The sequence below is a fragment of the Thermobia domestica genome, chromosome 1 (genome assembly GCF_964235325.1).
Source record: "Thermobia domestica chromosome 1, izTheDome1.hap1.1, whole genome shotgun sequence".
Classification (NCBI taxonomy): domain Eukaryota; kingdom Metazoa; phylum Arthropoda; class Insecta; order Zygentoma; family Lepismatidae; genus Thermobia; species Thermobia domestica.
In genome coordinates, this window is record NC_137454.1 from 118,808,756 (window position 1) to 118,831,666 (window position 22,911).

The 22,911-nt window shown below is 34.0% G+C and overlaps 1 protein-coding gene across 3 annotated transcripts in view; it reads left to right on the forward strand.

Moving 5' to 3' along the window:
* The window catches only part of LOC145688368 (tubulin alpha-1 chain-like), an 86,226-nt gene that overhangs the window by 62,664 nt on the left and 651 nt on the right, over positions 1-22,911 (forward strand). For all 3 annotated transcript variants that reach the window (XM_081762535.1, XM_081762543.1, XM_081762525.1), the window contains one exon: positions 10,246-10,773. In XM_081762535.1, coding sequence (XP_081618661.1) covers positions 10,246-10,773 — 528 coding nt within the window. The remainder of the gene's footprint in view (positions 1-10,245; positions 10,774-22,911) is intronic.

Consider the following 22,911-nt stretch of genomic DNA (forward strand, 5'->3'; position numbering starts at 1 on the left):
ATGATTTACATGTTCAGTTTTAATGGAAATTGAATACTTACTTTGATCACCAAGTTTGGTATTCATTTTGAAAGAGACTTGATGAATTTTTCAAGTATCCTCTAAATATTTATTTGAATAGTTCTATTTTACTGTTGAATACATTTAAACGGAACTTCATAATGTTAGGTACTTTTCTTACTACGTTTAAATCCGATATTTTCATGTGGTTCGGAGTCCACGTTAATCAGTAGGTCCACGTCTCATATAGCCTCGCTGCTGAAAGGGACGCTAAACTAAAATCAACTCAACTCAAATCCGATATTTTTATCTGTGTTCCCTTCTCTTTTCTTCTTCTATCTCCTTTTCTCTTTCTGTCTCACTTCCGTACCTCTAATAGATATCTATTGGTTTCAATTTTTCATTCAAATATGTTTAAGTTTCTCTCTACATCAATGTATTAATCTCGTTTCGTCTCATTCTTTCACTTTTTTCACTTTATTGACACTAATACATGTATATTTTGAAATTAGAATTATGCTCATGTTGTTGCTGATTTTAATATGGGAGAGAGGAAAGGAGGAGAGACAGGGTGTCTCTTTAACCAGACACAATTGTGGGATAAGAAGGTACCTTTGATGGCCTAGCTGCAAGATGTTAGCTGTCGCTTTTATGCGGAGTGTATAAGTACAATAATTCACCATGTACAGTCAATCAGAAGTGTCATGTAACGAAGAAGTAACAACATGAGTTGTTAAATCTAATTTAACAAACTGACGAGATCTGAGTTAACAAACTTTACACTTTTCGGTACCGATTACCTCGAAACCCCAGAATTAGCTTGGGATAGGGGCTTATATATTAAAAAAGTGACAATCTCAGCAAAATGAAGACGTCTTTTAGTGTGAGAGAAAAAGGAATTAAATATTTCATTTCTACTCCTATTAATCTTGTATTTCTGAGTCTATGTCAAAATTACTGACAGAAATAAGGACAATGAATTATGATTACTTTGTAGAACATTCCACTTTATTATCACAAAAATTTCATCTTCCGGTGTGCTTAGCTGTGAAAAATTATAGAGTATATTACTATACTATATAAAATATGTGTACTGTCGCTGATTTCTGATGACAATCAGAAAGAGAGGTAAAAGATAAATTACAGTAATAATTTTCTATTAAGGGGAAGTATAACTCCTTTTAGTTTAACAATTTTTTTGGCTTTAAATGTTTGTTCGGGTTCACCCCCTTCCGCCTCAACGTTGGATACTGAAGGCAAGAACATATCTAGGCGGTTCGATATATCGATATATTGATATCGTCGATATCGATATTGGCACATATCAACATTCGATATCGCAAATATATCAACATCAATACATCCGTATCCTAAATTTTCGATATCGATCTTGTGGGGCGAGGCATAGGAGCCTCTAAGACTTGCGATGGGTGACGAAAAGAAAGTTAATTATTACAATAACGTCTTCCAATGACAATTTCTTTATTACCACAAAAAGCAATGTAAATAAATCCACTTGCAAATTTGCAATATTATATACTGTAATTTCTTAGGCGCCAATACTTTTCGCTTCCCGAAAAAGAAAGAAAAAAGCACCGTTGAAAAACATGTCCTTCGAACTTTGATCTAGAATCTATCATAATAATGTTTTTTTCCTCTCTTGGAGATCTCCATCCCATTGACCTTTGAGACCGCTCATTGACAAAAACTGCACACATGATCGCTGTATGCAGACATGCTCTTAGGCAGAATCAGACATTGGGAAAGAAAACCAGTTTTAATAATAATAATAATAATAATAATAATAATAATAATAATAATAATAATAATAATAATAATAATAATAATACCCAGGTAGTAGTATAAGAATTGGGTTTACAAGTAGGGTCCCGTCTGTTTATCTTGCATGGGAAGCCCGCAAATCTACTACGCTAATGGTGTTCCTTGTTTTATGTTTGTCTCTCTTTCCGTTTCTTGTGGTGTTAGGCGTTTATATTAAACCTTTACATTATGTAACCTATTTTCTTATTTCCGAGTTTTTTTGAAACAGAAAAGAAATGCTTTCCTCTGATATCTGTTTCTTACCATTCATCTTGTTTCGACTGCTTAAGTAAGATCACTTTGTTACTTTTTGTGTCATCCATTTCCCTCGCAATAATAAAACCGTCATTTTTTACAATTTACTTTATTCTCTCTTTTGCAGTTTGCCACACTGATATATTTGTAACAGAATTGAGGTTTGGTCCAACGCCTTTCGAATTGTCAACCAACACAATTTCCGAGCTTTTTGGGTTACCTATTGCAGGAAAAGGAGAATTGCAGGTGGTGATGCACTTTTGGAGTCGTGTATACATATGTACCTTTGTGTGTGTGTGTATGTATATTCTGTCTATGGATATCTTCTTTTCTCTCCCACACTAATTCTCTTTTACAGTGGAATATAGGCAGTATTACAACATAAAGCAAACCATTAAATACTCCCTTACGAACCGTACATGTAGTATAACAATTAGTACTTATTTAAAGTCATTTTCGAGTCTAAATATGTCCCACGGTTGCTTTAGTACATTTTCATCTTACGCTACTTTCCTAATCTCGGTATGTAATTTGCAGAGTGCTCTGTTTTTTTTTTTTTTTTTTTTGCAACTTTCATTATTCTTTATAGTCTTATAGTTGTTCGTTCCAGAAGGATTTTTGAAACGAACTATGTGTTTATTTTCGTTGTGAATTTTAAGAGGACCTTCTTTGTTTCATTTTCCAATTTCTCTACAAGGTTTATTCGGATCGTTTGTTTTACTTATGTTTGGTGGATGTTGGCTATTTATAAATGTGTTCCAATTTATTTTATTTACGTTATAATTTGTTATTTTTGTGTGATTATTTGCTTTGAAAATTGTGTCCAATTCTTTCAATATAACTGAAAGTAATTGCAAATATAATTGCATGGTAGTTGCTTGTTGCTCCTTCGAGGACCGTCCAGTTTTTAATAATAGGGTCTATCATTTCTTATTAATGTTATATCAATATAATCTTCAGTATTATTCAAATTTTAATATGTTGGAGGATTTCCTAGCTGGTTACCTACTATAAGTTTATATTAAATGATGAAACCTTCTAACTGGGTTCCCTTATCATACAGTTCTCAGCTCAAGTATAATAGAGACTTCGCATTAATCCATTGTTGTTACAATTTTTCGACAAGAAAGTTCATAATAATAATAATAATAATAATAATAATAATAATAATAATAATAATAATAATAATAATAATAATAATAATAATAACCCTCCTTGTTGATCTAGTGGCTAGCGTACGTGCCTTCGGTGCACGGGTCCCCAGTGGAAAAGCCTTGAAAACTTTGACGCATTAAGATGGTTCGGTTTCCACCTTAAACTATAGATTCATATCTTACATAGCTTCAATGCTAAAAGGGTCGCTAAACTCCAGAATAACCAATCAACCAACGTGTATAATTTTTCATCCACATCTCTTTCGAAGTTTGTATTGTGCTTCTCAGAAAAAAATTCAGGATGAAGTACCAAGTACGGCTATTCTGCTTTATAATTAGAAATAATCTGAAAGCTCAACCAGTGTTTTACGAACTCCTTTCTTGGTTGACCACTTAATACTTTTAGTACTATGTAAAATTAAAGGGCGGCCTCCATACGGAACAGTCTAATGGGCCCAGATGAAGGCTCACAAACTTCCTTAATTTCCGCACATAATGGAAATGATGTGGTGAGAATCACGCGTGGTCTTTACTTGGCCAGGTTACCCTATGTAATCATTTAACAAGAGCTGGGTAAACCTAGAGTCTAAATCGGCGAGGGTAGGATTGAAAAAGTTTCTCATCTCACCGGGATAGAATCCGGATCGTCTTACCGATTACGCCACCGCGGTACCGCCACCTCATACCTACTTGATATGAGGTTACTTAAAAATACAGAAAGACTACCTATTTATATTTGAATTTAACATACAATATTGTATCTTGAAGATTTAACATTAGGTATTCCTGTTGTTTTGCAATAGGTATCTTCCCCGTAATTTTTGTGACTATGTATAAAAATAATTCTCACAATATTTTTTCATTATCACCTACTATAAAGATAAAACAAAATTAAATTACTTGTTCATACATATTTACATCTTTTTTATGTGACTGCAAAATTTTCATTTTCCGTATCTTCCAGCCGAATCCACGCGGTATATTATCGGTGGTCCACGGAGTACTCTGTCCGAATCACAATTCTATACATTGAAGTAAATTTAAAAATTATGTAACTTACTGCGATGTTTTCAAACTAGCTTCAATTTGTAATAATAGTTGTATCTTATATTTGTTAACATCCTTTCTTAAGTTCTGCAAAAATCTGGGCTCCGTTCTCTTGTAGCTCCTTGTATCTATACATGTATATGCATATTAACTACAGATAATCAGAAGAAAATAGTCCAAGCTCGTTTAGCCGAATATAAAATTCCTTTATCGGAGTATACCAAGAAATAATTTATATTCAACTATAAAAAAATAAATATCTGTTTAAACTGTTTATTAACCTGAAGCAATTACTGTATATCAAAACATGGATATGAGCATAAACATAAATTTACGTTTAATGTTTTCAGAAGAATTCTATCTATATCTATTCACCTTCTCTGAGATTACGCAGAATTACAATGAAATACTTCTCAGTTTAGAATTACGAGTGTCATCCACAAAAAGTACCATATTATTTTCACAACTGCTTTAATATTTATTAGTCGTAAATGTTCTTGCTTTGAGGAAAAAATCCACACATTCACAATAATACAAAGATTACAAAACTTGAAATGCTGAATACTGATAATATTAATGTTTCTTTCTTTCTTTCTGGCTAATATCAACAACCACCTAATAACATAATGACCAAAATAGAACGTTGCTAGATAAAAGAGATTGTAAATGTTTTGTACAGTTCAAATTCTTAAACCGAGCAGCGAGAATTCTGTTGAGCTACTCCCGAAACATTTACACCTACACAATAAAATAAAATAAAAAATATACATGCAAAGATTATCGTTCGTATACATAAGTATTTAGAAAATTATAGAAAAAGGATACACAAATAAATATGACTAAATATGACCAATGAATATGATCCAAAAAGTAGTTACTAAACTATTGAAATAGTTTGCTACGAAAAGTTTTCCTTTTAGCAATACAACACTCTTGTTTACTCCGTATATTATTTGTTTAATCAGAAAGAACTTCGATATTCCAATCAAAAGAGCTTCATAGCTAAACTAATATATATTAAGTGAGAAACACCAGAAAGTAGCAACTGTTGCATTGAACACTATCTCAATGTTAGCAGCAAATCATGCACTAGCAAACCTGTACAGTACGAAGAACACTGCATTCAGGCCTCTCACACATAACATGCTCCACTATACTTCACCTGTGCCGTAATTAACCATTGACAAGTAGTATATAATACCACTACGCAACTCTGTTCAAGGAAGGAAATCATATTACGTTTTAAGTTAATCTGGGTAATAGCCATTATTTTTACGTCATTCAATTTATTCAGCTCCACTATTTAATTCGCAAGATCAAATTGTTCACCAAGAACCTCTGTTGTTTATCGAACACACACTGCAACGTGTATAAACTAGTTCTGGAATGATCCCATTTGAGAATTAAATTACATCACTTTGGCTTTATCGTATGCAGTATTATCAATACTTTGATCCACTGTAATTTGTACTAGCATAAATGTAACTCTTGCTCAATGAGTAATAATATTCTTTCCTTATCCAAGATACATCACACACAAGTAGCGTAGCGTGGTATTCCGAAATGGGGATGCCAAAGTTAGTCACTTGTCTGATATAATACAATACAATGCAATGCATGTTCAATGTGTATTTTCCTTAACAAGTGAAAAGATTCACTATGCAGCAAATGTTGTTTCGATGACTCATGTTTTAGAGCTTTTTTCATGAAATTACACAAATCAGAAATACCGTTTGAACACCACTCCGACTCCTTTGCCCCAAACATAATGCAGACGAAACATAACATTTTATTCCCCACAGAACACCCAGAAAGCCAAGAAAACCTATCATCATACCACGAAGACTGAAATATTTGCGACTAATTGCTAGTTGTCGTTTTTATGGAAAGCTTTGGGGTAGATCGTATCCCTTTCAGAGAGCAGCGCTGCTCGTAAGTCAACCGAGATATGGTAGTTGTTAACAAAAAAATAAATTAAATTTGTGTCTGGTACTGTTATCGTAGTCATCATTTGCTAAAAGTTAGTAAGGTACTATACCTTGTAGCAGCCGAACAGTTTCCACAGCTTTGTCTCTTAGTTATAAATGTAATTTTCTTCATACTACAGTAAAACAATAAAACAAATAATCATTTCAAATCACAACGAAAAAAAAATTATACCGCCAATTTTTCTTGACCACCAACGATCAATGTTGCTAATCAAAAGCATAAATCTAGTACAGAACACAAGGGCATAGCCAGGGAGAGGTGAGCCAATAATTTAACACAAGAAAGGAGTGTAAAGCCATGTTCATTAAACAACTTGCAGAAGCTTTATATTTAGCACAGCATAATTTGCAACTATCCCATACGATTACACAACACAAATAGAAGATTAACAGGCAGAGTCTGCTCATTACGGCCCACAACCAGCCATTAAAGTTTAGGAGAGAGACACAAATATGCTAGGGGGTCCAATCGTCACAATTCTGGATCTCTTTTATCAGTAACTACTCTTAATAATTTGGAGGCCAAAACATTTAGGGGGCTAGGCTCCCCTAATTGCACGCCTGATGGGGCATACAGAAGCAAATGCGTAGATTACGTTAGACGCCAATAAGCAATTGTCTCAGCTCCTTTTCTGCCACTAGCATTGTGACGAGAAAAACCGGCTCCACTTTTGTATAAATATTGTTTTCAGTATAATTCCCTTTATTTCTTTCTCGTGTGCAGCTTCTTTCTCCGCATACCATACTTCAATCTCGTTTTTTTTTTTAATGTCACCCATAGAAATTTGTCATCTTGGGTCCGGACCTCAGGTGCCCGTTCCTGAATATGGGCCTGAGTGTTTATATCATTTGAAGATACAAATAGAAAGCACTTAAAGCAACTCTGGGTGCCTATTTCTGTGTATCTACTTCATTGTCAGATACCCAGATATGGAAGAGCACAAGTAAACTTTGTGAAGGGCAGAGGGTGGCCTACCGGATCGGTGACCGTAATTCTACAGAATGCATTATAATTATGCTTGTGTATGTGAGTCCTCTCAAAGAATATCTGGCTACATTCTGGGACATGATATGTATTTATGATGTAGATTATTAGTTTGCCTTTAATTACTATTACAATTACGATGCATTTAATTACGATTAAAGCATAACTATTTTTATACTATCACTTACATAAACGACATGCTTCATAATGGCGTTGAACTATTTATGTTTTGTTCTATTTCCATGACAGCGCTCGTACGTTCTATACAGAAACCATAGTTTAGTTCAAAATATATAGAGTTGGCAGTACTTGAGCATACGCCAGCTTATATCTAAAGCAAATGTTGGGTTGCAAAGGGATGGCGGGAGTAGTTCGGCATGCGCATTCGACAGAAAGCAGACGAAAACCCCGTTGCTTGCAGTAGGCCTGGATGCCCGAGGAACATAGCATACAACAAGAGGAAAGACTGAAAATGTGCATCTGAGTGATGCGCATGCGTAGGTTCAGCTTGCCAAAGTAAAGCGAGAGAGCGCATCCACAAGATTGCAGTGGAAATAATTGTGATAATTATAAGCAAACAATTTATAAATATAATGAAATACGTACTTTTTTCTTATTACAGGGTGTCTACTGGTCATGAAAGTCATGAAAGTCATGAAAAAGTCATATATTTTGCTTAGTGGTCATGAAAGTCATGAAAAAGTCCTTTATTTACCCAACTGGTCATGAAAATCTGAAATCTCAGAGTATATTTTTATACTTCATACTTTTATACCTCATACTGCATGTACTGAAACAGTTGTATCAGGTCAGTAATTGTGAGAATTTCCCCCACCAGTTAGTGCTGGCTAACTGGTACTTTACTGTCTTCCTAGCTGCTCCCCATTTCATCTTCTAGTCTCTGTAATATAGTAACAACTTTTTACTGTCCAACTTTGTGATCTGCTATTTCTTTACTTCTAAGAAATGTAAATTGTGTATTTTCGGGCCTTTAGACTTATGCAAATAATATTATTCGTTTGAGTTTGCAGATTTTAAATTTGATGATCTATTTTTTTAAAACGAATTTCTTTTATAATTTGTTTTGTCTTTGGGCAGTTCTCTGAGTGCTTAATTTTAGACAAATTTCTGCTAGATGGATAATTATACTCAGAATTAAAACTTCAAATACAGTATAGAGTGATTAACTGGTAAGAGCAGGCCCGTATTTAGGTAAGTGCTATTCTGTGCTCGAGCACAAGGCGGCAGAATTTTAGATTCTTTCTTTAAGATTCACAATAAGTGATATTTACGACTAGCAACCCGCATAGTTCCGATGCACCACTGATGGTAGGGGTTTATTATTATTAATGGTAAATTTTTACCGCCATGGTCATGAAAATTTGAACAAAAAGGTCATGAAAAGTCATGAATTTACTTTCTGGTATTCCAGTAGACACCCTGTATTAACAGGGGATGCCGGGCATACAGGCGTTCCCTTACGCTACGCCGCTGTCACGCACATGTGACCAAGTTGCGAACTATGTCAATTGAATGATTTTATCACACGTCGCAGGAATGTCAATTTTACAGTTCCTTCACCACCACTACAGCTCAAGAGGAAACTGGATATAACAATTTCTATAATTGTCATTCATAAGAAACGTTCATAATCAAAATTAAAAATATTCCGATTGAACTTTAACTTCCTTTTGTGTTAAAAATCTTCCCATCAGTGCACGGAATACCTTGCAACAACTACCCATTACCAAGTAGTAGAAGAAGAAGACAACGGAGGCTCGCTAACTAGTAGGAACAAGGAAAGCTGAAACGTCATTAATTAAGGACTAATATAAGTATATAAAACAATATTATTCTTGCATCATATTTATCTACAACTGAAAGGTAAACATAAAATGAACATAAGTAAATAAATACACATATGGAGTAACCAAAATAGGATTACTACACTCATCTTCAAATGTATACTCATTGGGATGATGAATAATCGCACTTTACATTAAGCAACCTATTAATGTTTCTCGACATATTAAACATCTGATATCATACTATTTCTGTCCTTGACGAAAAAAAATACAAATCCTCCTAAAAGGGGTTGAATGAACTTGGGATTGCTGACTTGCTTTATACCGTTTGTTTTATATACTTTACGTAACGCACCCAACCCAAAATTACTGTTTACCTGTTGAAGCAGCCACTCAACCCGAACTACTCGATATGGTATCACAAATATCGAAGTGGAAACCAAGGATGTTATAAATAGAGGATCTGCCCATATGTATCTTCATCCTATTAAATCGATGAAGCCAAAAAAACATCCGAGCATCGGCACGTCTGATTGGCTACTCTCGTTTCTGCCATCGTCTGATTGGATACTTTCGTTTCCGCCATGATTGTTGGCTCAAAACATTCGATCCTATTGGGCGGAGTGGGCAAAGTAGCGGTGGCGAAACTGTGACGTATGGCTTTAAGATTTTGTTGTAAGGGCAGATCCTCTATTTTATAAGCTCCTTGGTGGAAACAAAAACATTACTTTGCAGATTTGCTCATCCTGCACCCGAGCAAACCGGTTGACCAGCTGTTATCAGACAAACAGGATTCCGGGGAAGAATGCTATATATATATATATATATATATATATATATATATATATATATATATATATATATATCTTAGTCTTGTCATTTACTTACTACTTCTTATTGTTTGTGGCAAGAATTAACGGAACCTCTACAAGCTACATAAGAGCGGTAAGAATAATGTAATTTTAAGTTATTCAAGTTTAAATAGCAAGAAATCATTATTTGTATTAATAATTTATAAATTGTTATCAATAGGCATTACTACATGTAGAAAAGCGCCTACAGATTAATATAAAATAACTTTTTTTCGTTCTTTCTAAAATTATTTCTAATGCTCTGGTAGTTTTCAATAAGATACGGTATTTGTTTCACTACTTACAGTTTAACGTAAAACTTATTTTGTTTATCTACAGGTGTCCACAGCTGTTGTTGAGCCCTATAACGCTATCCTTACAACGCATAGTTGCTTGGATAACGAAGATTGTGTATTTATATATGACAACGAAGCTTTGTACGATATTCTTCTCCGAAATGTGGATGTAGAGCGCCCAACATACACTAATCTGAATAGACTTATCGCACAAGTCACTTCAACTGTAACAGCTTCTTTAAGGTTTCCTGGTTCCCTCAACGTTGATTTAATTGAATTTCAAACCAATTTAGTGCCTTATCCACGAATCCACTTTCCTTTGATCTCATATGCTCCTATAGTACCTGCAGAGAAGGCCTATCATGAGCAAATCACTGTACGTGAACTAACAAATGCTGTATTTGAACCAAGCAACCAGATGGTAAAATGTGATATCCGAAGAGGAAGTTTCATGGCCTGCACAGTCTTATACAGAGGTGATGTATCTCCTACTGATGTCAACAGTGCTATTGCTAACATCAAGAGCCACAGATCCATTCGTTTTGTTGAATGGTGTCCAACAGGATTCAAGGTAAGAACAGAAGATACGCGATACTATTATCATTATAGAGAACTGAGAATCATATACATTTCCTAAAGAATATAGTAATACCCCGAAGTAAGTATGTCCGACAAAATCGTTTAAGTGGAATTCGCGTAAGTCGTGATACATCTTCCCACGTAAATAAGTATTAATTTTGTTTAATTAGGACCAAGGACTAATAAAAACTCTACCTTAGAAGAAAAGTAAAATACAGATATTTAATAAATGTGTAATTCTTTATACGTACATAGTAATACAAAAGATTTTAAAAAGAAACAAATAAGTTGCATAAAAGTTATTGCGTTGTCGATACTTCTAATAAGTTCGTCTGACGATACAATGCCTTCTTTTTGTTCACGAAGAATTTCTTTGTGGCAAGCTAATATTTTTTATATTCCTTTCTGTGTTGAAGTCTACATTTTCTAAATTTGAGCCCTCTTCAATTAAACCGAGAACTTCTGTCAAGCTTGCAATTGCCAGTGCTTTATTAGTGGAACTTGGTCTAAAGTGTCGGATACTTTAGTGAAATTTTGTTCACATATCTCTATGAGTTCATCGATTGAAAGATCATTTACATAATCACCATTGACTTCCAAATGTAATTGTCTGACGAGGTTAACAACTTCTTGCATCAAATGAGCTACATGTTCAGTTCATGGCGATGTCTCAAAAATCAAGAACCGTGTAACTCCGAGTTCTTGTAAGTCGGGACATTTCTATATTTAATTTACAATATAAATTACAAGGAATGTTGATTTTAATGGATCATTTCAAACGATAACATACGCTTAACAAGACACAGATAACAATAATTTAAATCGTTTGATTGTTACGACTTTGAAATGCTGTAACGCAAGCTTCTCAGCTACATTTTACGGCGTGTGATTTGAAGGGCGTCAAAATTTAAACTTAAAAGCAACTCTTACGATCATCATGAAATTTTGTAGAAATATATTTTTGGGGTACAAGAAAGGTATTTAGTTTAGTTTCGACTCTCGAAAAATTAACTTAGCAACATTTTATGCACTTTATTATGTAGAAGTTAAAATTTTAACTTGGAAACAGGTTAATCGATCTTCATGAAAACAGAAAAAAAAATAATTTTTTAAACCTTCAAGGTATTTGATATCTTAAAGTGGAGAAATTTTCGGCGTATAATAACTACACTTTGAAAGTTACAAATATCCTAGAAAAAATCGTAAGTGTACGTAACTTCAAAAGAGTTTCCTTAACATTTCTTGCAAGAGTTGCTTGTGATCCTGCTTATACAATAATTTGAAAGGAAGTATGCTGTAAAAACTTGTCAGCAAAGGAGTTATATCAACATAGTCAAAAGTGTCCCTGTTGGCTGGAAAACAGTTGGCTGAAGTGAAATAAAAGTATTATAGGAAGAGCAGAGTTCCGGCGAATGAAATTCTCCCATTGACCTGCCCTTCTTGCTCATGTTATAACACTAATAACAATATTATTTTTTAAAGAAAGTAACACATGATGTTTTTATTACACAGTTTACATTAAAACATCTACCAAACAAGAATATATAATAATGTCAACCTGGGTTACTATTTTTTAATTGATGTTTGAATGTAGCCTTTTTTAATGTAAAACATTTGGAGTAATCTCACATTGGTACATTTTAAATTACCTCTATTGCTAATGTGAAAATATTTACCTAAAAGTGCTACTTGCGAGAGGTTTATAAATAAGGGACTAATGAGATTTCTTTTACCACTGTTTTAAGACGGCAAAACAGAAATAGGTATGTGAAAGAGAAATACAAATGATGTTACATTTAACATGTATATTATCTATAAATGTTATGTATTGTGTATGTATTCATGTGTTCGTGTAGCTGATGTATGTTATGTTATATTAGAATGATTGACATCTTTAGAATAGACGAAGAAAGGTTAGAAGATTTATACTTAACGAGTCAATCTAAATGAAATCGACCAATTTCCAGGTGTAGTATATTCAACGTTAATATCTCTAAAAAAATATGTTTTGTCATTCTGGTGTTCTATTGGTTAATTGTTCTGGTACTATTGTATAGAACATGACGTCATGTCTGGCTCCGTGATTTGAATTCCTTCTGCCGTTTGTCAGATTGACTTCAAATCGGGTGCGTATTGGTTGGATTTTTAAAGTGTAAAATTGTGCCTTGCAATTCAGTGGACAGCGAGGGAATGGATCGAAGACGGAAGTGTTCATTTATTTAGTTCTGTAGTTTGTTTTTTTTTTATTATAGTTTTTTTCCTCAATGTTTTCTTTCTTTTTTTAATATATGATATTTTGTGTTTGGGAAACTTCCTGCCATCGTTCACTCCCGAGTTGACCATTGGAAGTTGCCTTTTTCATCTTCAGGTAAAATTAGTGTTAACTTAATGTATAATTAAATTCAATTATTTTTGCTAATTTGATATTAATCTACTGTTACTACCGTGTTACATATATAGAGAGAGGTTAATTGAAATTGAAATTTGAGAATATATACTATATATTTACTTCTTGTTCTATATAAGCTTCACTTATATATATATATATATATATATATATATATATATATATATATATATATATATATATATATATATATATATATATGTGTGTGTGTGTGTGTGTGTGTGTGTGTTGTTTGCTTGTTCTATATGATCTCGTTAATAAATTGTTCATTGGTATACCTTTTAATTGAGGATAATGTTTTGATTTTGAAAGGCCTCTGGTTTCCACTATAGCTGCCTAAGGGGGGGTATCCAATCTAATAACGTGCCGTTATGTGTGTGTTGTATATGCTGCTGCTATGATGCGAGGAAGTATTGCTTATTATTAAATTATCTAACTAGTGGTACAGCTCCTTCCTTGACTTCCGGTGGGGCATGTATGATACACTACATATAAATGGTTTGAAGTCAATCTCACCAATTCGAGGCTCTTACATATTGTATTAGTTTAATGCCCTTGCTGTTCGTATTATATATTAAACATGGCCGAAGGTGTAGATAAAGATAAGGTAGCCTCAGATACTATATCCGGATTTGATGATGACGGTGTAAAAACGCCGCCTCTAAATATAGATAAAATTGATAAGTTATTTTTTGGAATTGAAAGATTAGGAGAAATGTTAGAAGACATAGCTGAAAAGGTGGGTCCGATGTCTTCTAGGGTACCTGCTAATAAGGATAATACGGGATCTGCTAGGTCAACTGGTGCTATTCCTAAACGTACAAGTACAGTATCTGGTAATAGCTACCATAGTGATTATACAAAGGACATAGATGATGACGCTCATTTCCGTACCAATTCTTCTCGTTTGGAGAATAATACTGCTTTGACGGTGTTAAATAGATTTGTGGAAAATCTTCCAATTTGTGATGGTAATGACCCTGACAGGTTGTTCAATTTTATATGTAAAATTGACGATTTTTTAAGTGGCAATGAATTTCCAATTCGTTGTGTGGTATACGCTTTACAAACAAAAACTAGAAATCCATTACTACAGTGTATTAAGAACAGTGTTAAAACAACGAGGAACTGGGGAGATTTATGTAAATATGTGATGACTGAGTTGCTTTCTGACGTGGCTATAGCAACTTACCACGAGATATTTTTATAAGCCTCAGAGCGAAAGTGAAGGGGTCTTGCAATATTCACGTAGACTTTATCAAGTATCACGTATATTGGATATTCAAATCTATGATTAAACGTACATCTTAACATTGGTTAGTGGTTGTAGACCGGATGTGAGATCGCATGTATTTTATAGTGAGCATCCTCAAACGTGTGATGAACTTATGAACTCTTTGAAGGCTTACTCACAGTTAGAACTCTTTACGAAGCAGCATCAAAACCTGTTGGTGGATCATCATTTGATATAAATCGTAAAAGCAGTGACATTAGATCGCGTAGTGTAGTTCACCCTCTTGTACGAAACAGATCGGGTAATTTCCACAAAGGACAGGTGTCTGATTTTCAAAAGGTTTCTGATACTCAGCAGATTCGAACCTCGGACTGTGGTGTACGAACCTTACCTCCATTAGTTGGGAAAGGTGGTATATTTATTGAAGTCGATTTCTATGATAAAAATACTTTGCATGTTTGGACAGTGCTTCAAGTGTTAATTTTATAAGTAACGAAGTGTTACAGTATTTACTACAACGGGATTCGAACCTAAAAATACATGTTAGCTTTGTGGGACGTACTGCTACAAACTATCGTTTAGTGTTACACAAAAATTGTTTGCTCCCGTTGAGAATTAATAAGCAAGAGTTAACTGTTTGTGCGTATATAAACGAACATTGTCCCAATGGCCAACATATTACTTTAGGAATGCCTTTTATTGAGCAGACTGCCTTTAAATTGGATGTTAAAGAACGAAGTATATTCTTTCCTGATCACAATTTCAACATTACGTATGTTTCCAAACCTCCTTTTTGTGGACAATATTCTGGCCCTTTTCCTTTTGGTTGCAGGAAGATGGGTTCTTATTCTACATCATATTTGATAGGTTATCTTACAAGGAACCGCACATCCTGCGACAAACCAAATGTTGAAAATCAGCTGGGCAGTGAAGATAAGAGCCTTTTCCATGGTCAAGGTCATAACACCTGTTGCATTCCTGATACAACGAGCGAGTTCTCACTAAACCAGGTGCCACGCAATACAGCTCTGCCACCCGGTCAACAACCTGTTGGAGATAAGGAAGCAGTACTACAGCAAAGTAAAGAGTGTGTTACTAAATATAAACAAAGCTTTGCTTTATCTGAAGAACCTGTTATTTTTAAAAACGCTTGTTCTGCTTTAAATCAATTTAATGAATATAATTCTTTTTAAAATTCTTGGTCTTTAACGTCACAAGCTACTAATAAAGATTTTTTTCAAAATAAAAAAGTAATAGAATGTAAAAATGAGTTACGAGTTAAATCACCTGTTGAATGTAATGTTGTACAGGGTGTTTCAGAAGTACCTTCGAACAGCAATGAGGTATTAGCGATTGACAATAGAGTTATGCATAATTTAAATAACAAATCGTCTGTTAATCAACTAGATAATACAAATAGAAAATTAATTGTGGAAAACATTGATAATGAACTTATTAATGAAGATCGTACCTTCCCTTTATTTGTACAGGATACTATAAATGATTATACTGATGTGATTACATCAAATATCGGCAGAATTAAAGATTTTAAGTACAAGTTCCGGGTTAAGGAGGATACTGTGTTTCGTGAAAAACAATACCCTATGTCTAGTAAACAAAATCAAGAAATGCGTGTAATTTTAAAAGAACTTTTGGATAACGGGGTTATCGTGGAGAGTACTAGTGAGTATCTCTCCCCTTGCTTTATTGTCAAAAATAGTGCAGGTAGAGAACGGCTAGTTCTCAACTTTGGTAAATTATCTAAGCTTGTGGAAGCCGATAATATAGTTACCCCTAACATGGAAGAATCTATTGCTACACTGGCTAATGCTCGTATTATGTCCAGATTCGATTGTAAAAGGGGATTTTTCAGATAGTATTGGATGAATCCTGTCGGAAATATACGGACTTTTTCTTTTGACAATAAAAGTTATCATTTTCGGGTACATCCTATGGGACTCTGTACTGGGACGGCGGCTTTAGCGCATGCTATTAATGATTTGAAGGAACAAGGTGTCGAAGTATATGCTGATGATATTGTACTCTATTCTGATTCAATTGAACAACATAAAACATTAAGACAGTGCTTGATCGACTTCGATCACGAGGTCTTACAATTTCACCAGTAAAATGTTCCTTCTTTCAAACGGAGATAGATAATTTGGGATTTCGCGTAGGTGGAGGAACTATGCAAATGATTCCGGATCTACTTGAAGCTATACGAAATTTACCTGCTCCTCGTAATAGGAAGGGTGTCAAATCTATTGTTGGGTTTTTGTCTTTTTATAGTCGGTTTATTAGTAATTTTGCTGAGATTATGCGTCCCATAAAAGACTTGAAATCAGGGCCGGATTTTCCAATAGGCCCGGGCCTATGGGCGCAAGCTCCCAGGGGGCGCACGGCCGAGAGAAAAAAATTAAAAAATATCTAGAAATAAAAATAAATAGCCATAACTTAACATATTTTTTGAATTGATTAAAAAAATTAGGCTAATAAAGCATTCTGATTTCGAAGTTCATTGGAACAAATAATTGTTGGTAAAGTTAAACTATTTTTCAACATTATGCATCAACTTCGTTACAACATTGATCTTAAACACGGGAGAACTAGCTGTAGGGATGTCGTTGAGCGGCAATCCCGTAATCGAACGGAAAAATGTCATTTTTATACTAGTACAATTTACTATTTGTACATACAAAATATCTAGTTTTACTTTAAAAAACAGTTTTTTGTGTCACGTTATCAAAATACTTCATGTAAGCTGTGTTTCTGAGATTAAAACTATTTTATAATGTATTACAAAGTTTTTTATTATTATTTTTATTTTCCCAAATGGCTAAATTGAACAAAACCAAAGTTATTCACCAATCTTTTGTTAATACATTAACGGTATTTTGTAAAGCCCAGAACCAAGTAAATTCCTCAAAAAACCTGCAATGATAAAATTGCATCGTGGAGTGGTGTTTAACCAATTAACATATAGGCCTGATATAATTTTTTAATAAAGGTTTTTAGGAAAGTAACTTTAACGAGACTAGGGGGCGGAAAAATTATTGGGCCTAGGGGCGCCAAAATGCTAAATCCGGCCCTGCTTGAAATCACCTAAAATTCCTTTTGTTTGGGGTAAAGAACAATCTGAGGCATTAGCTCGTATTAAGGACGCTTTTGAAGAGCAGGTTATCTTAAAGATTCCGGATATGAGTAAAAGGTTTTTCATAGAAGCAGATTCTAGTTTGCGAGGATTCGGAAGTGTGATCCTACAGAAGGATTCCAGCGGTTTCTATCAACCTATCGTTCTATAGCAGAAAACAAACCTTCGGACTATAATCGTCCTATCTTTGCCTTGGAGTTGGCTAGCTTATACAATACTATTACTCGTTTTCAGCACTATCTTGTTTCGAGATTTACAATATTAACTGATAACCATGCTTTAGCTTGCGTGTTGCGTAACCCTAAAAAAATCACACGATATATTACTATGATTCATAGATTGTTAGAATTTAAATTCGATATCTAGCATGTACCGAGCAACAAGATGATTAACGCAGATTTTTTGAGTCGAATATATGATTCAAGTTTGTATGACCTTATAGATGAACTAATAGATGAGGAGGTATACCAACGTAAATTTTTGGCTTCAAGCCTGTTGAATACTCCTTTGGCATTTTATAATGTAAAAGAAGAGCAAATAAAGGATCCGGATATCTCAGATATTTATAAGAAAACTGAAGCTGCAGGAAATGTCTGGAGAGAATATCGTTTGTCACGTGGTTTATTATATAAAAGAACAAAGCACGGTATAATCCGTACAAGGTTCTATTGCCTAAGTCTTTACGACCTTTGGTATTGGAATATTATCATTCTGGAACTTTGGTGGGAACACATACAGGCAATTGTAAACACTTAGTAAAATTAAACGTTATTTTACGTGGCCTTCTTTGATTCGTGATGTGCATCAGTACGTGCGCTCATGTCATGAATGTCAGATTTCGAAACCACGTTTTGAAAAGCCCCAAGGTCTTTTGTCTTCTAAATATGTAACACAACCCCAGGGACATTTATACTGTGATTTGGCCGATCCCTTAATCCCAAGCAATGGCTATAGGTACATAATGTTACTTGTGGATAACGCCTCCCGGTTTTTGCACATAGTTCCATTACGTAATGCGACCAGTAGAATTATTATTAAAGCAATGAAGGAGATATTTTGTCGTTTTGGTCATTGTTTTGCTTTATCCACGGATCGGGCTAGTTACTTTTGTAGCGAGGAGTTTCGTCGTTTTCTCTTTGGACTAGGGATCAAACATATACGTAGTTCAGCTTGCTTTGCGTCTGGAAACGCAGCTGAAAAAATATGTTCAAACGGTAAAGAATGCATTAAGATGTTATTGCTCTGAGAATCAGACGGTATGGAGCAATTTCCTATATCCGATCTAATTTTCTCTTAACGTTTCTGAACATTGTGAATTAAAGGCATCACCATTTGAGCTTTATTTGGGATGTGAAGCTTTAGATCCTTTATTAGTTAAATGGTCTGTAAAGGATTCTGACCTGAACTTACATAATTCAGTAGAGGTATGGTCCGATGCCTTGAAAAATATGCATAGAGCTTGGGAAGATAGAAGGCATCTTTTCCTGCAGCGTAATAATCCAGTTACTTTTCAGGTAGGCCAATTAGTTCTTTGGAAATCTCACTTTAAGTCGTCCATAACAGATACCGCACCGCATCGACTCCTTTGCTGGTCCGAATTCTATAATTCCTTTAGACGAAAGTAAAAACCGAAAATTTTCTTCTCATGTTAGCCAATTAAAAAAGTATGAAAGACGTGAAACTCCTGAACCCGAATTGTAAAGTTTGGTGTAATATTTGTGAGGTTCTTACACTTATTTCTTTTTCAGGTGTAAGGGAGCTGTTTGATTTATAAAAAAATCCGTTTGTTCCAATTTGTAAAGACTTGCCAGTCTACACTTCTATTTGAGACATGTATATCATTCTGCGCCTTATGGATCTGAATCTCATCGTCTATGGATATTTAAGGTTTATTCAAACCTATGTTATGTTTACATTTTATAACATGGTAAAACTACTGTGGCTTTTGTATTTAGTAAGGTTTTACCAAAACTACAATATATTTAATGATATGCTTGAATATATTTTGTCAATTTGGGTTTATATTATTTGATGGTCCCTTTCATTATTTTTTTATAGTGTGTTGTTTTGTCTTTTCATACTTCATATTCATCTATCACCATTACTAACAAAATTGTTTTCATTTCCATAAGTGTTTCATATTTCTGGTAATTCAAAAAATGTTTCTTACATTTTTTGAATTCCGGGGGGACCCACCATGTAGTATATTCAACGTTAATATCTCTAAAAAAATGTTTTGTCATTCTGGTGTTCTATTGGTTAATTGTTCTGGTACTATTGTATAGAACATGACGTCATGTCTGGCTCCGTGATTTGAATTCCTTCTGCCGTTTGTCAGATTGACTTCAAATCGGGTGCGTATTGGTTGGATTTTTTAAAATGTAAAATTGTGCCTTGCAATTCAATGGACAGCGAGGGAATGGATCGAAGACGGAAGTGTTCATTTATTTAGTTCTGTAGTTTGTTTTTTTATTCTAGTTTTTTCCTCAGTGTTTTCTTTCTTTCTTTAATATATGATATTTTGTGTTTGGGAAACTTCCTGCCATCGTTCACTCCCGAGTTGACCATTGGAAGTTGCCCTTTTCATCTACAGGTAAAAGTAGTGTTAACTTAATGTATAATTAAATTCAATTATTTTTGCTAATTTGATATTAATCTACTGTTACTACCGTGTTACATATATAGAGAGAGGTTAATTGAAATTGAAATTTGAGAATATATACTATATATTTACATCTTGTTCTATATAAGCTTCACTTATATATATATATATATATATATATATATATATATGTGTGTGTGTGTGTGTGTGTGTGTGTGTTGTTTGCTTGTTCTATATGATCTCGTTAATAAATTGTTCATTGGTATACCTTTTAATTGGGAATAATGTTTTGATTTTGATAAGCCTCTGGTTTCTACTATAGCTGCCTAAGGGGGGTATCCAATCTAATTACGCGCCGTTATGTGTGTGTTGTATATGCTGCTGCTATGATGCGAGGAAGTATTGCTTATTATTAAATTATCTAACTAGTGGTACAGCTCCTTCCTTGACTTCCGGTGGGGCATGTATGATACACTACACAGGTCAAAGATTGCTGACAAAATTTATTAATTTTGGTTTTTTTAAACCTAAGGTTGTACTACATTTAGGGAGTTGAAAACGGGTATTCATTTATTTTTTTAGTCGCTCAGATTCGTTTCTGGGGGCCATTTTGTGTAGCGCCTGAGCGTATTTTGCACTTTTCAGAGGATTCCGTTAAACGCTGTAACTTTTTAGGTTTTAAAGATAATGAGTTCAAACCAAAACCATAGAAAGATAATGGAATGGACAACATTGTGTGGTCTGTGCACATTGAGACGTACTTTAGAACGTCGAGAAAAGAAGCTCTGAACATTGAGGTTGAAGACCTAGAAGTGGCTATTTTGGAATGTACATTTTGAAACGAAATAAATAAGAGTAACATTCAATTATTTGTCTACGTAGATACTAGATAGTAAACAACGTCCCAAACAAGTTTCAGATCTGAGAACCTTATACTTGATTGTTTGAAAATTTTTAAACTTTATGAATTTTCAAAAATCGTGTATTTTTACCATCAAATATCTCAGGCAGGACAGAAGTGAAAAATCCCAAATTTGCACAGAATAGACGATAGTTATGCAGTAACTATTGCATCACTGAGAGTCGAGTAGCTTCTGAATTATAAGTTGTCGCACTTATGTGAAATTCACGGTTTTAAAAACTGAACAAATGTGCAGGTTTTGTGTTGATATAGTATGTCAGGCATACAGTTTATGTATGTTTCATCAGAAGTGCAGTCGAACAGCGAGAAATTCGAGATTTGCTACTTGTAAAAGAATTATTAATGCCAAATCATATCATAGATTTGTACCTCTGATGAAAACACAAATCAGATGTTATGAATACTCACAATCAGATGAATTTACTGATTTCAGTACTTCAGTACTTCCAGAACATAGCATTTGTCATTTGAACCTAATGATACTGTAGCCTGTATGTATGACAGATATGGTGGATTGGGGAATTGAAAACATCAGTCAGAATAATAACGATCTTTTTGATCACTTTTTCCATCCCCATGGCCCAAGAACCTCTTTTAAACTATGTACGAATGACAAAGTGTGGGTGCCAATCACTAAGGTTCGCCGGAAACTCACACCCACAGAGTTCACAACTCCTACAGGTCGTTCTTTCAATATCAGTGCCAAACTCTGTACACAAATTAGTCAACTATTTACCTCAGTAATGTCTTAACAGCAGCGCTATAGGAAGAAAAGAAATAACAGACGACTTTCGTTTTTTGAACAAGATATGATTCATAAATTATGCACACTTTACCCATTTAACATTACTTTCGTGTTCTTTTGACTTTTACTACAAAGTTTATATTCACTCCAATGGTGCTTCATGATATGAAGTCCCAGTGAAGAAAACCCTAATATGCAATTTTACCCACTTGCTACTGCACAACTATATACTCCCTAAATGTGGTACAAACTTAGGTAAAAAATTAATAAAGAACTAAATTTTGTCAGCAACCATCATTGGTCGATTTCATTCGGATTGCCTCTTACATAGATAATGTTGTTTAAACTCTGCAAGTTTAAAAGCAGCGTGTAGCTACTTTAAATGTACATGCTCAGTCTACCTGGAAACCTTGTGAGTCTACTTCATCTGTTCTTAAGACTTTGGTGTTTTACTTTTTAATTTCACCTAAGTGTTTTGACAGTTTTTTGGTTTCTATGTTTGCCTCACTTTTACTTTTTGACTACAACGAAGCAAAGTGCTACGACAAAATTATTCAAAATTTGAGTTTTCAAATTCTGGGTTGAAGTCATGCACGTACGTGTATTAGATTTTTTAATTAAGAAATCTTAGTTAACCAATTTTCTTTAAGATTGAGCATCATATTATTTAGAATTTAACATAACTTACACTATGTTGTTCGATGAAACGTGTGTGTGTGACCATCAAAACACACAATTACCAATCGCATACATTAACAGAAATTACTTTAGATATAACTTACAACATTAGCTACATTCACAGTGTTTTATGAAACTTATTAAAACAGAAATAAACTTTGATAATCTTCAATAATTAAGAATTACCATACAAAGTGTTTCCAATATTAATTATTTTCAATAAAATAAGATTAAATTATTAAGATTTCTTGACATTCTCCCTGGATGGACATCGTTGCTTTCGAAGTCAACGAACATAACTTTGTAAACATCTTATACATATATAAATTATCGTATATAAATTAAAAACATTTATGAATCGAAACTGAAAAAATAAGAATTATAAAATATT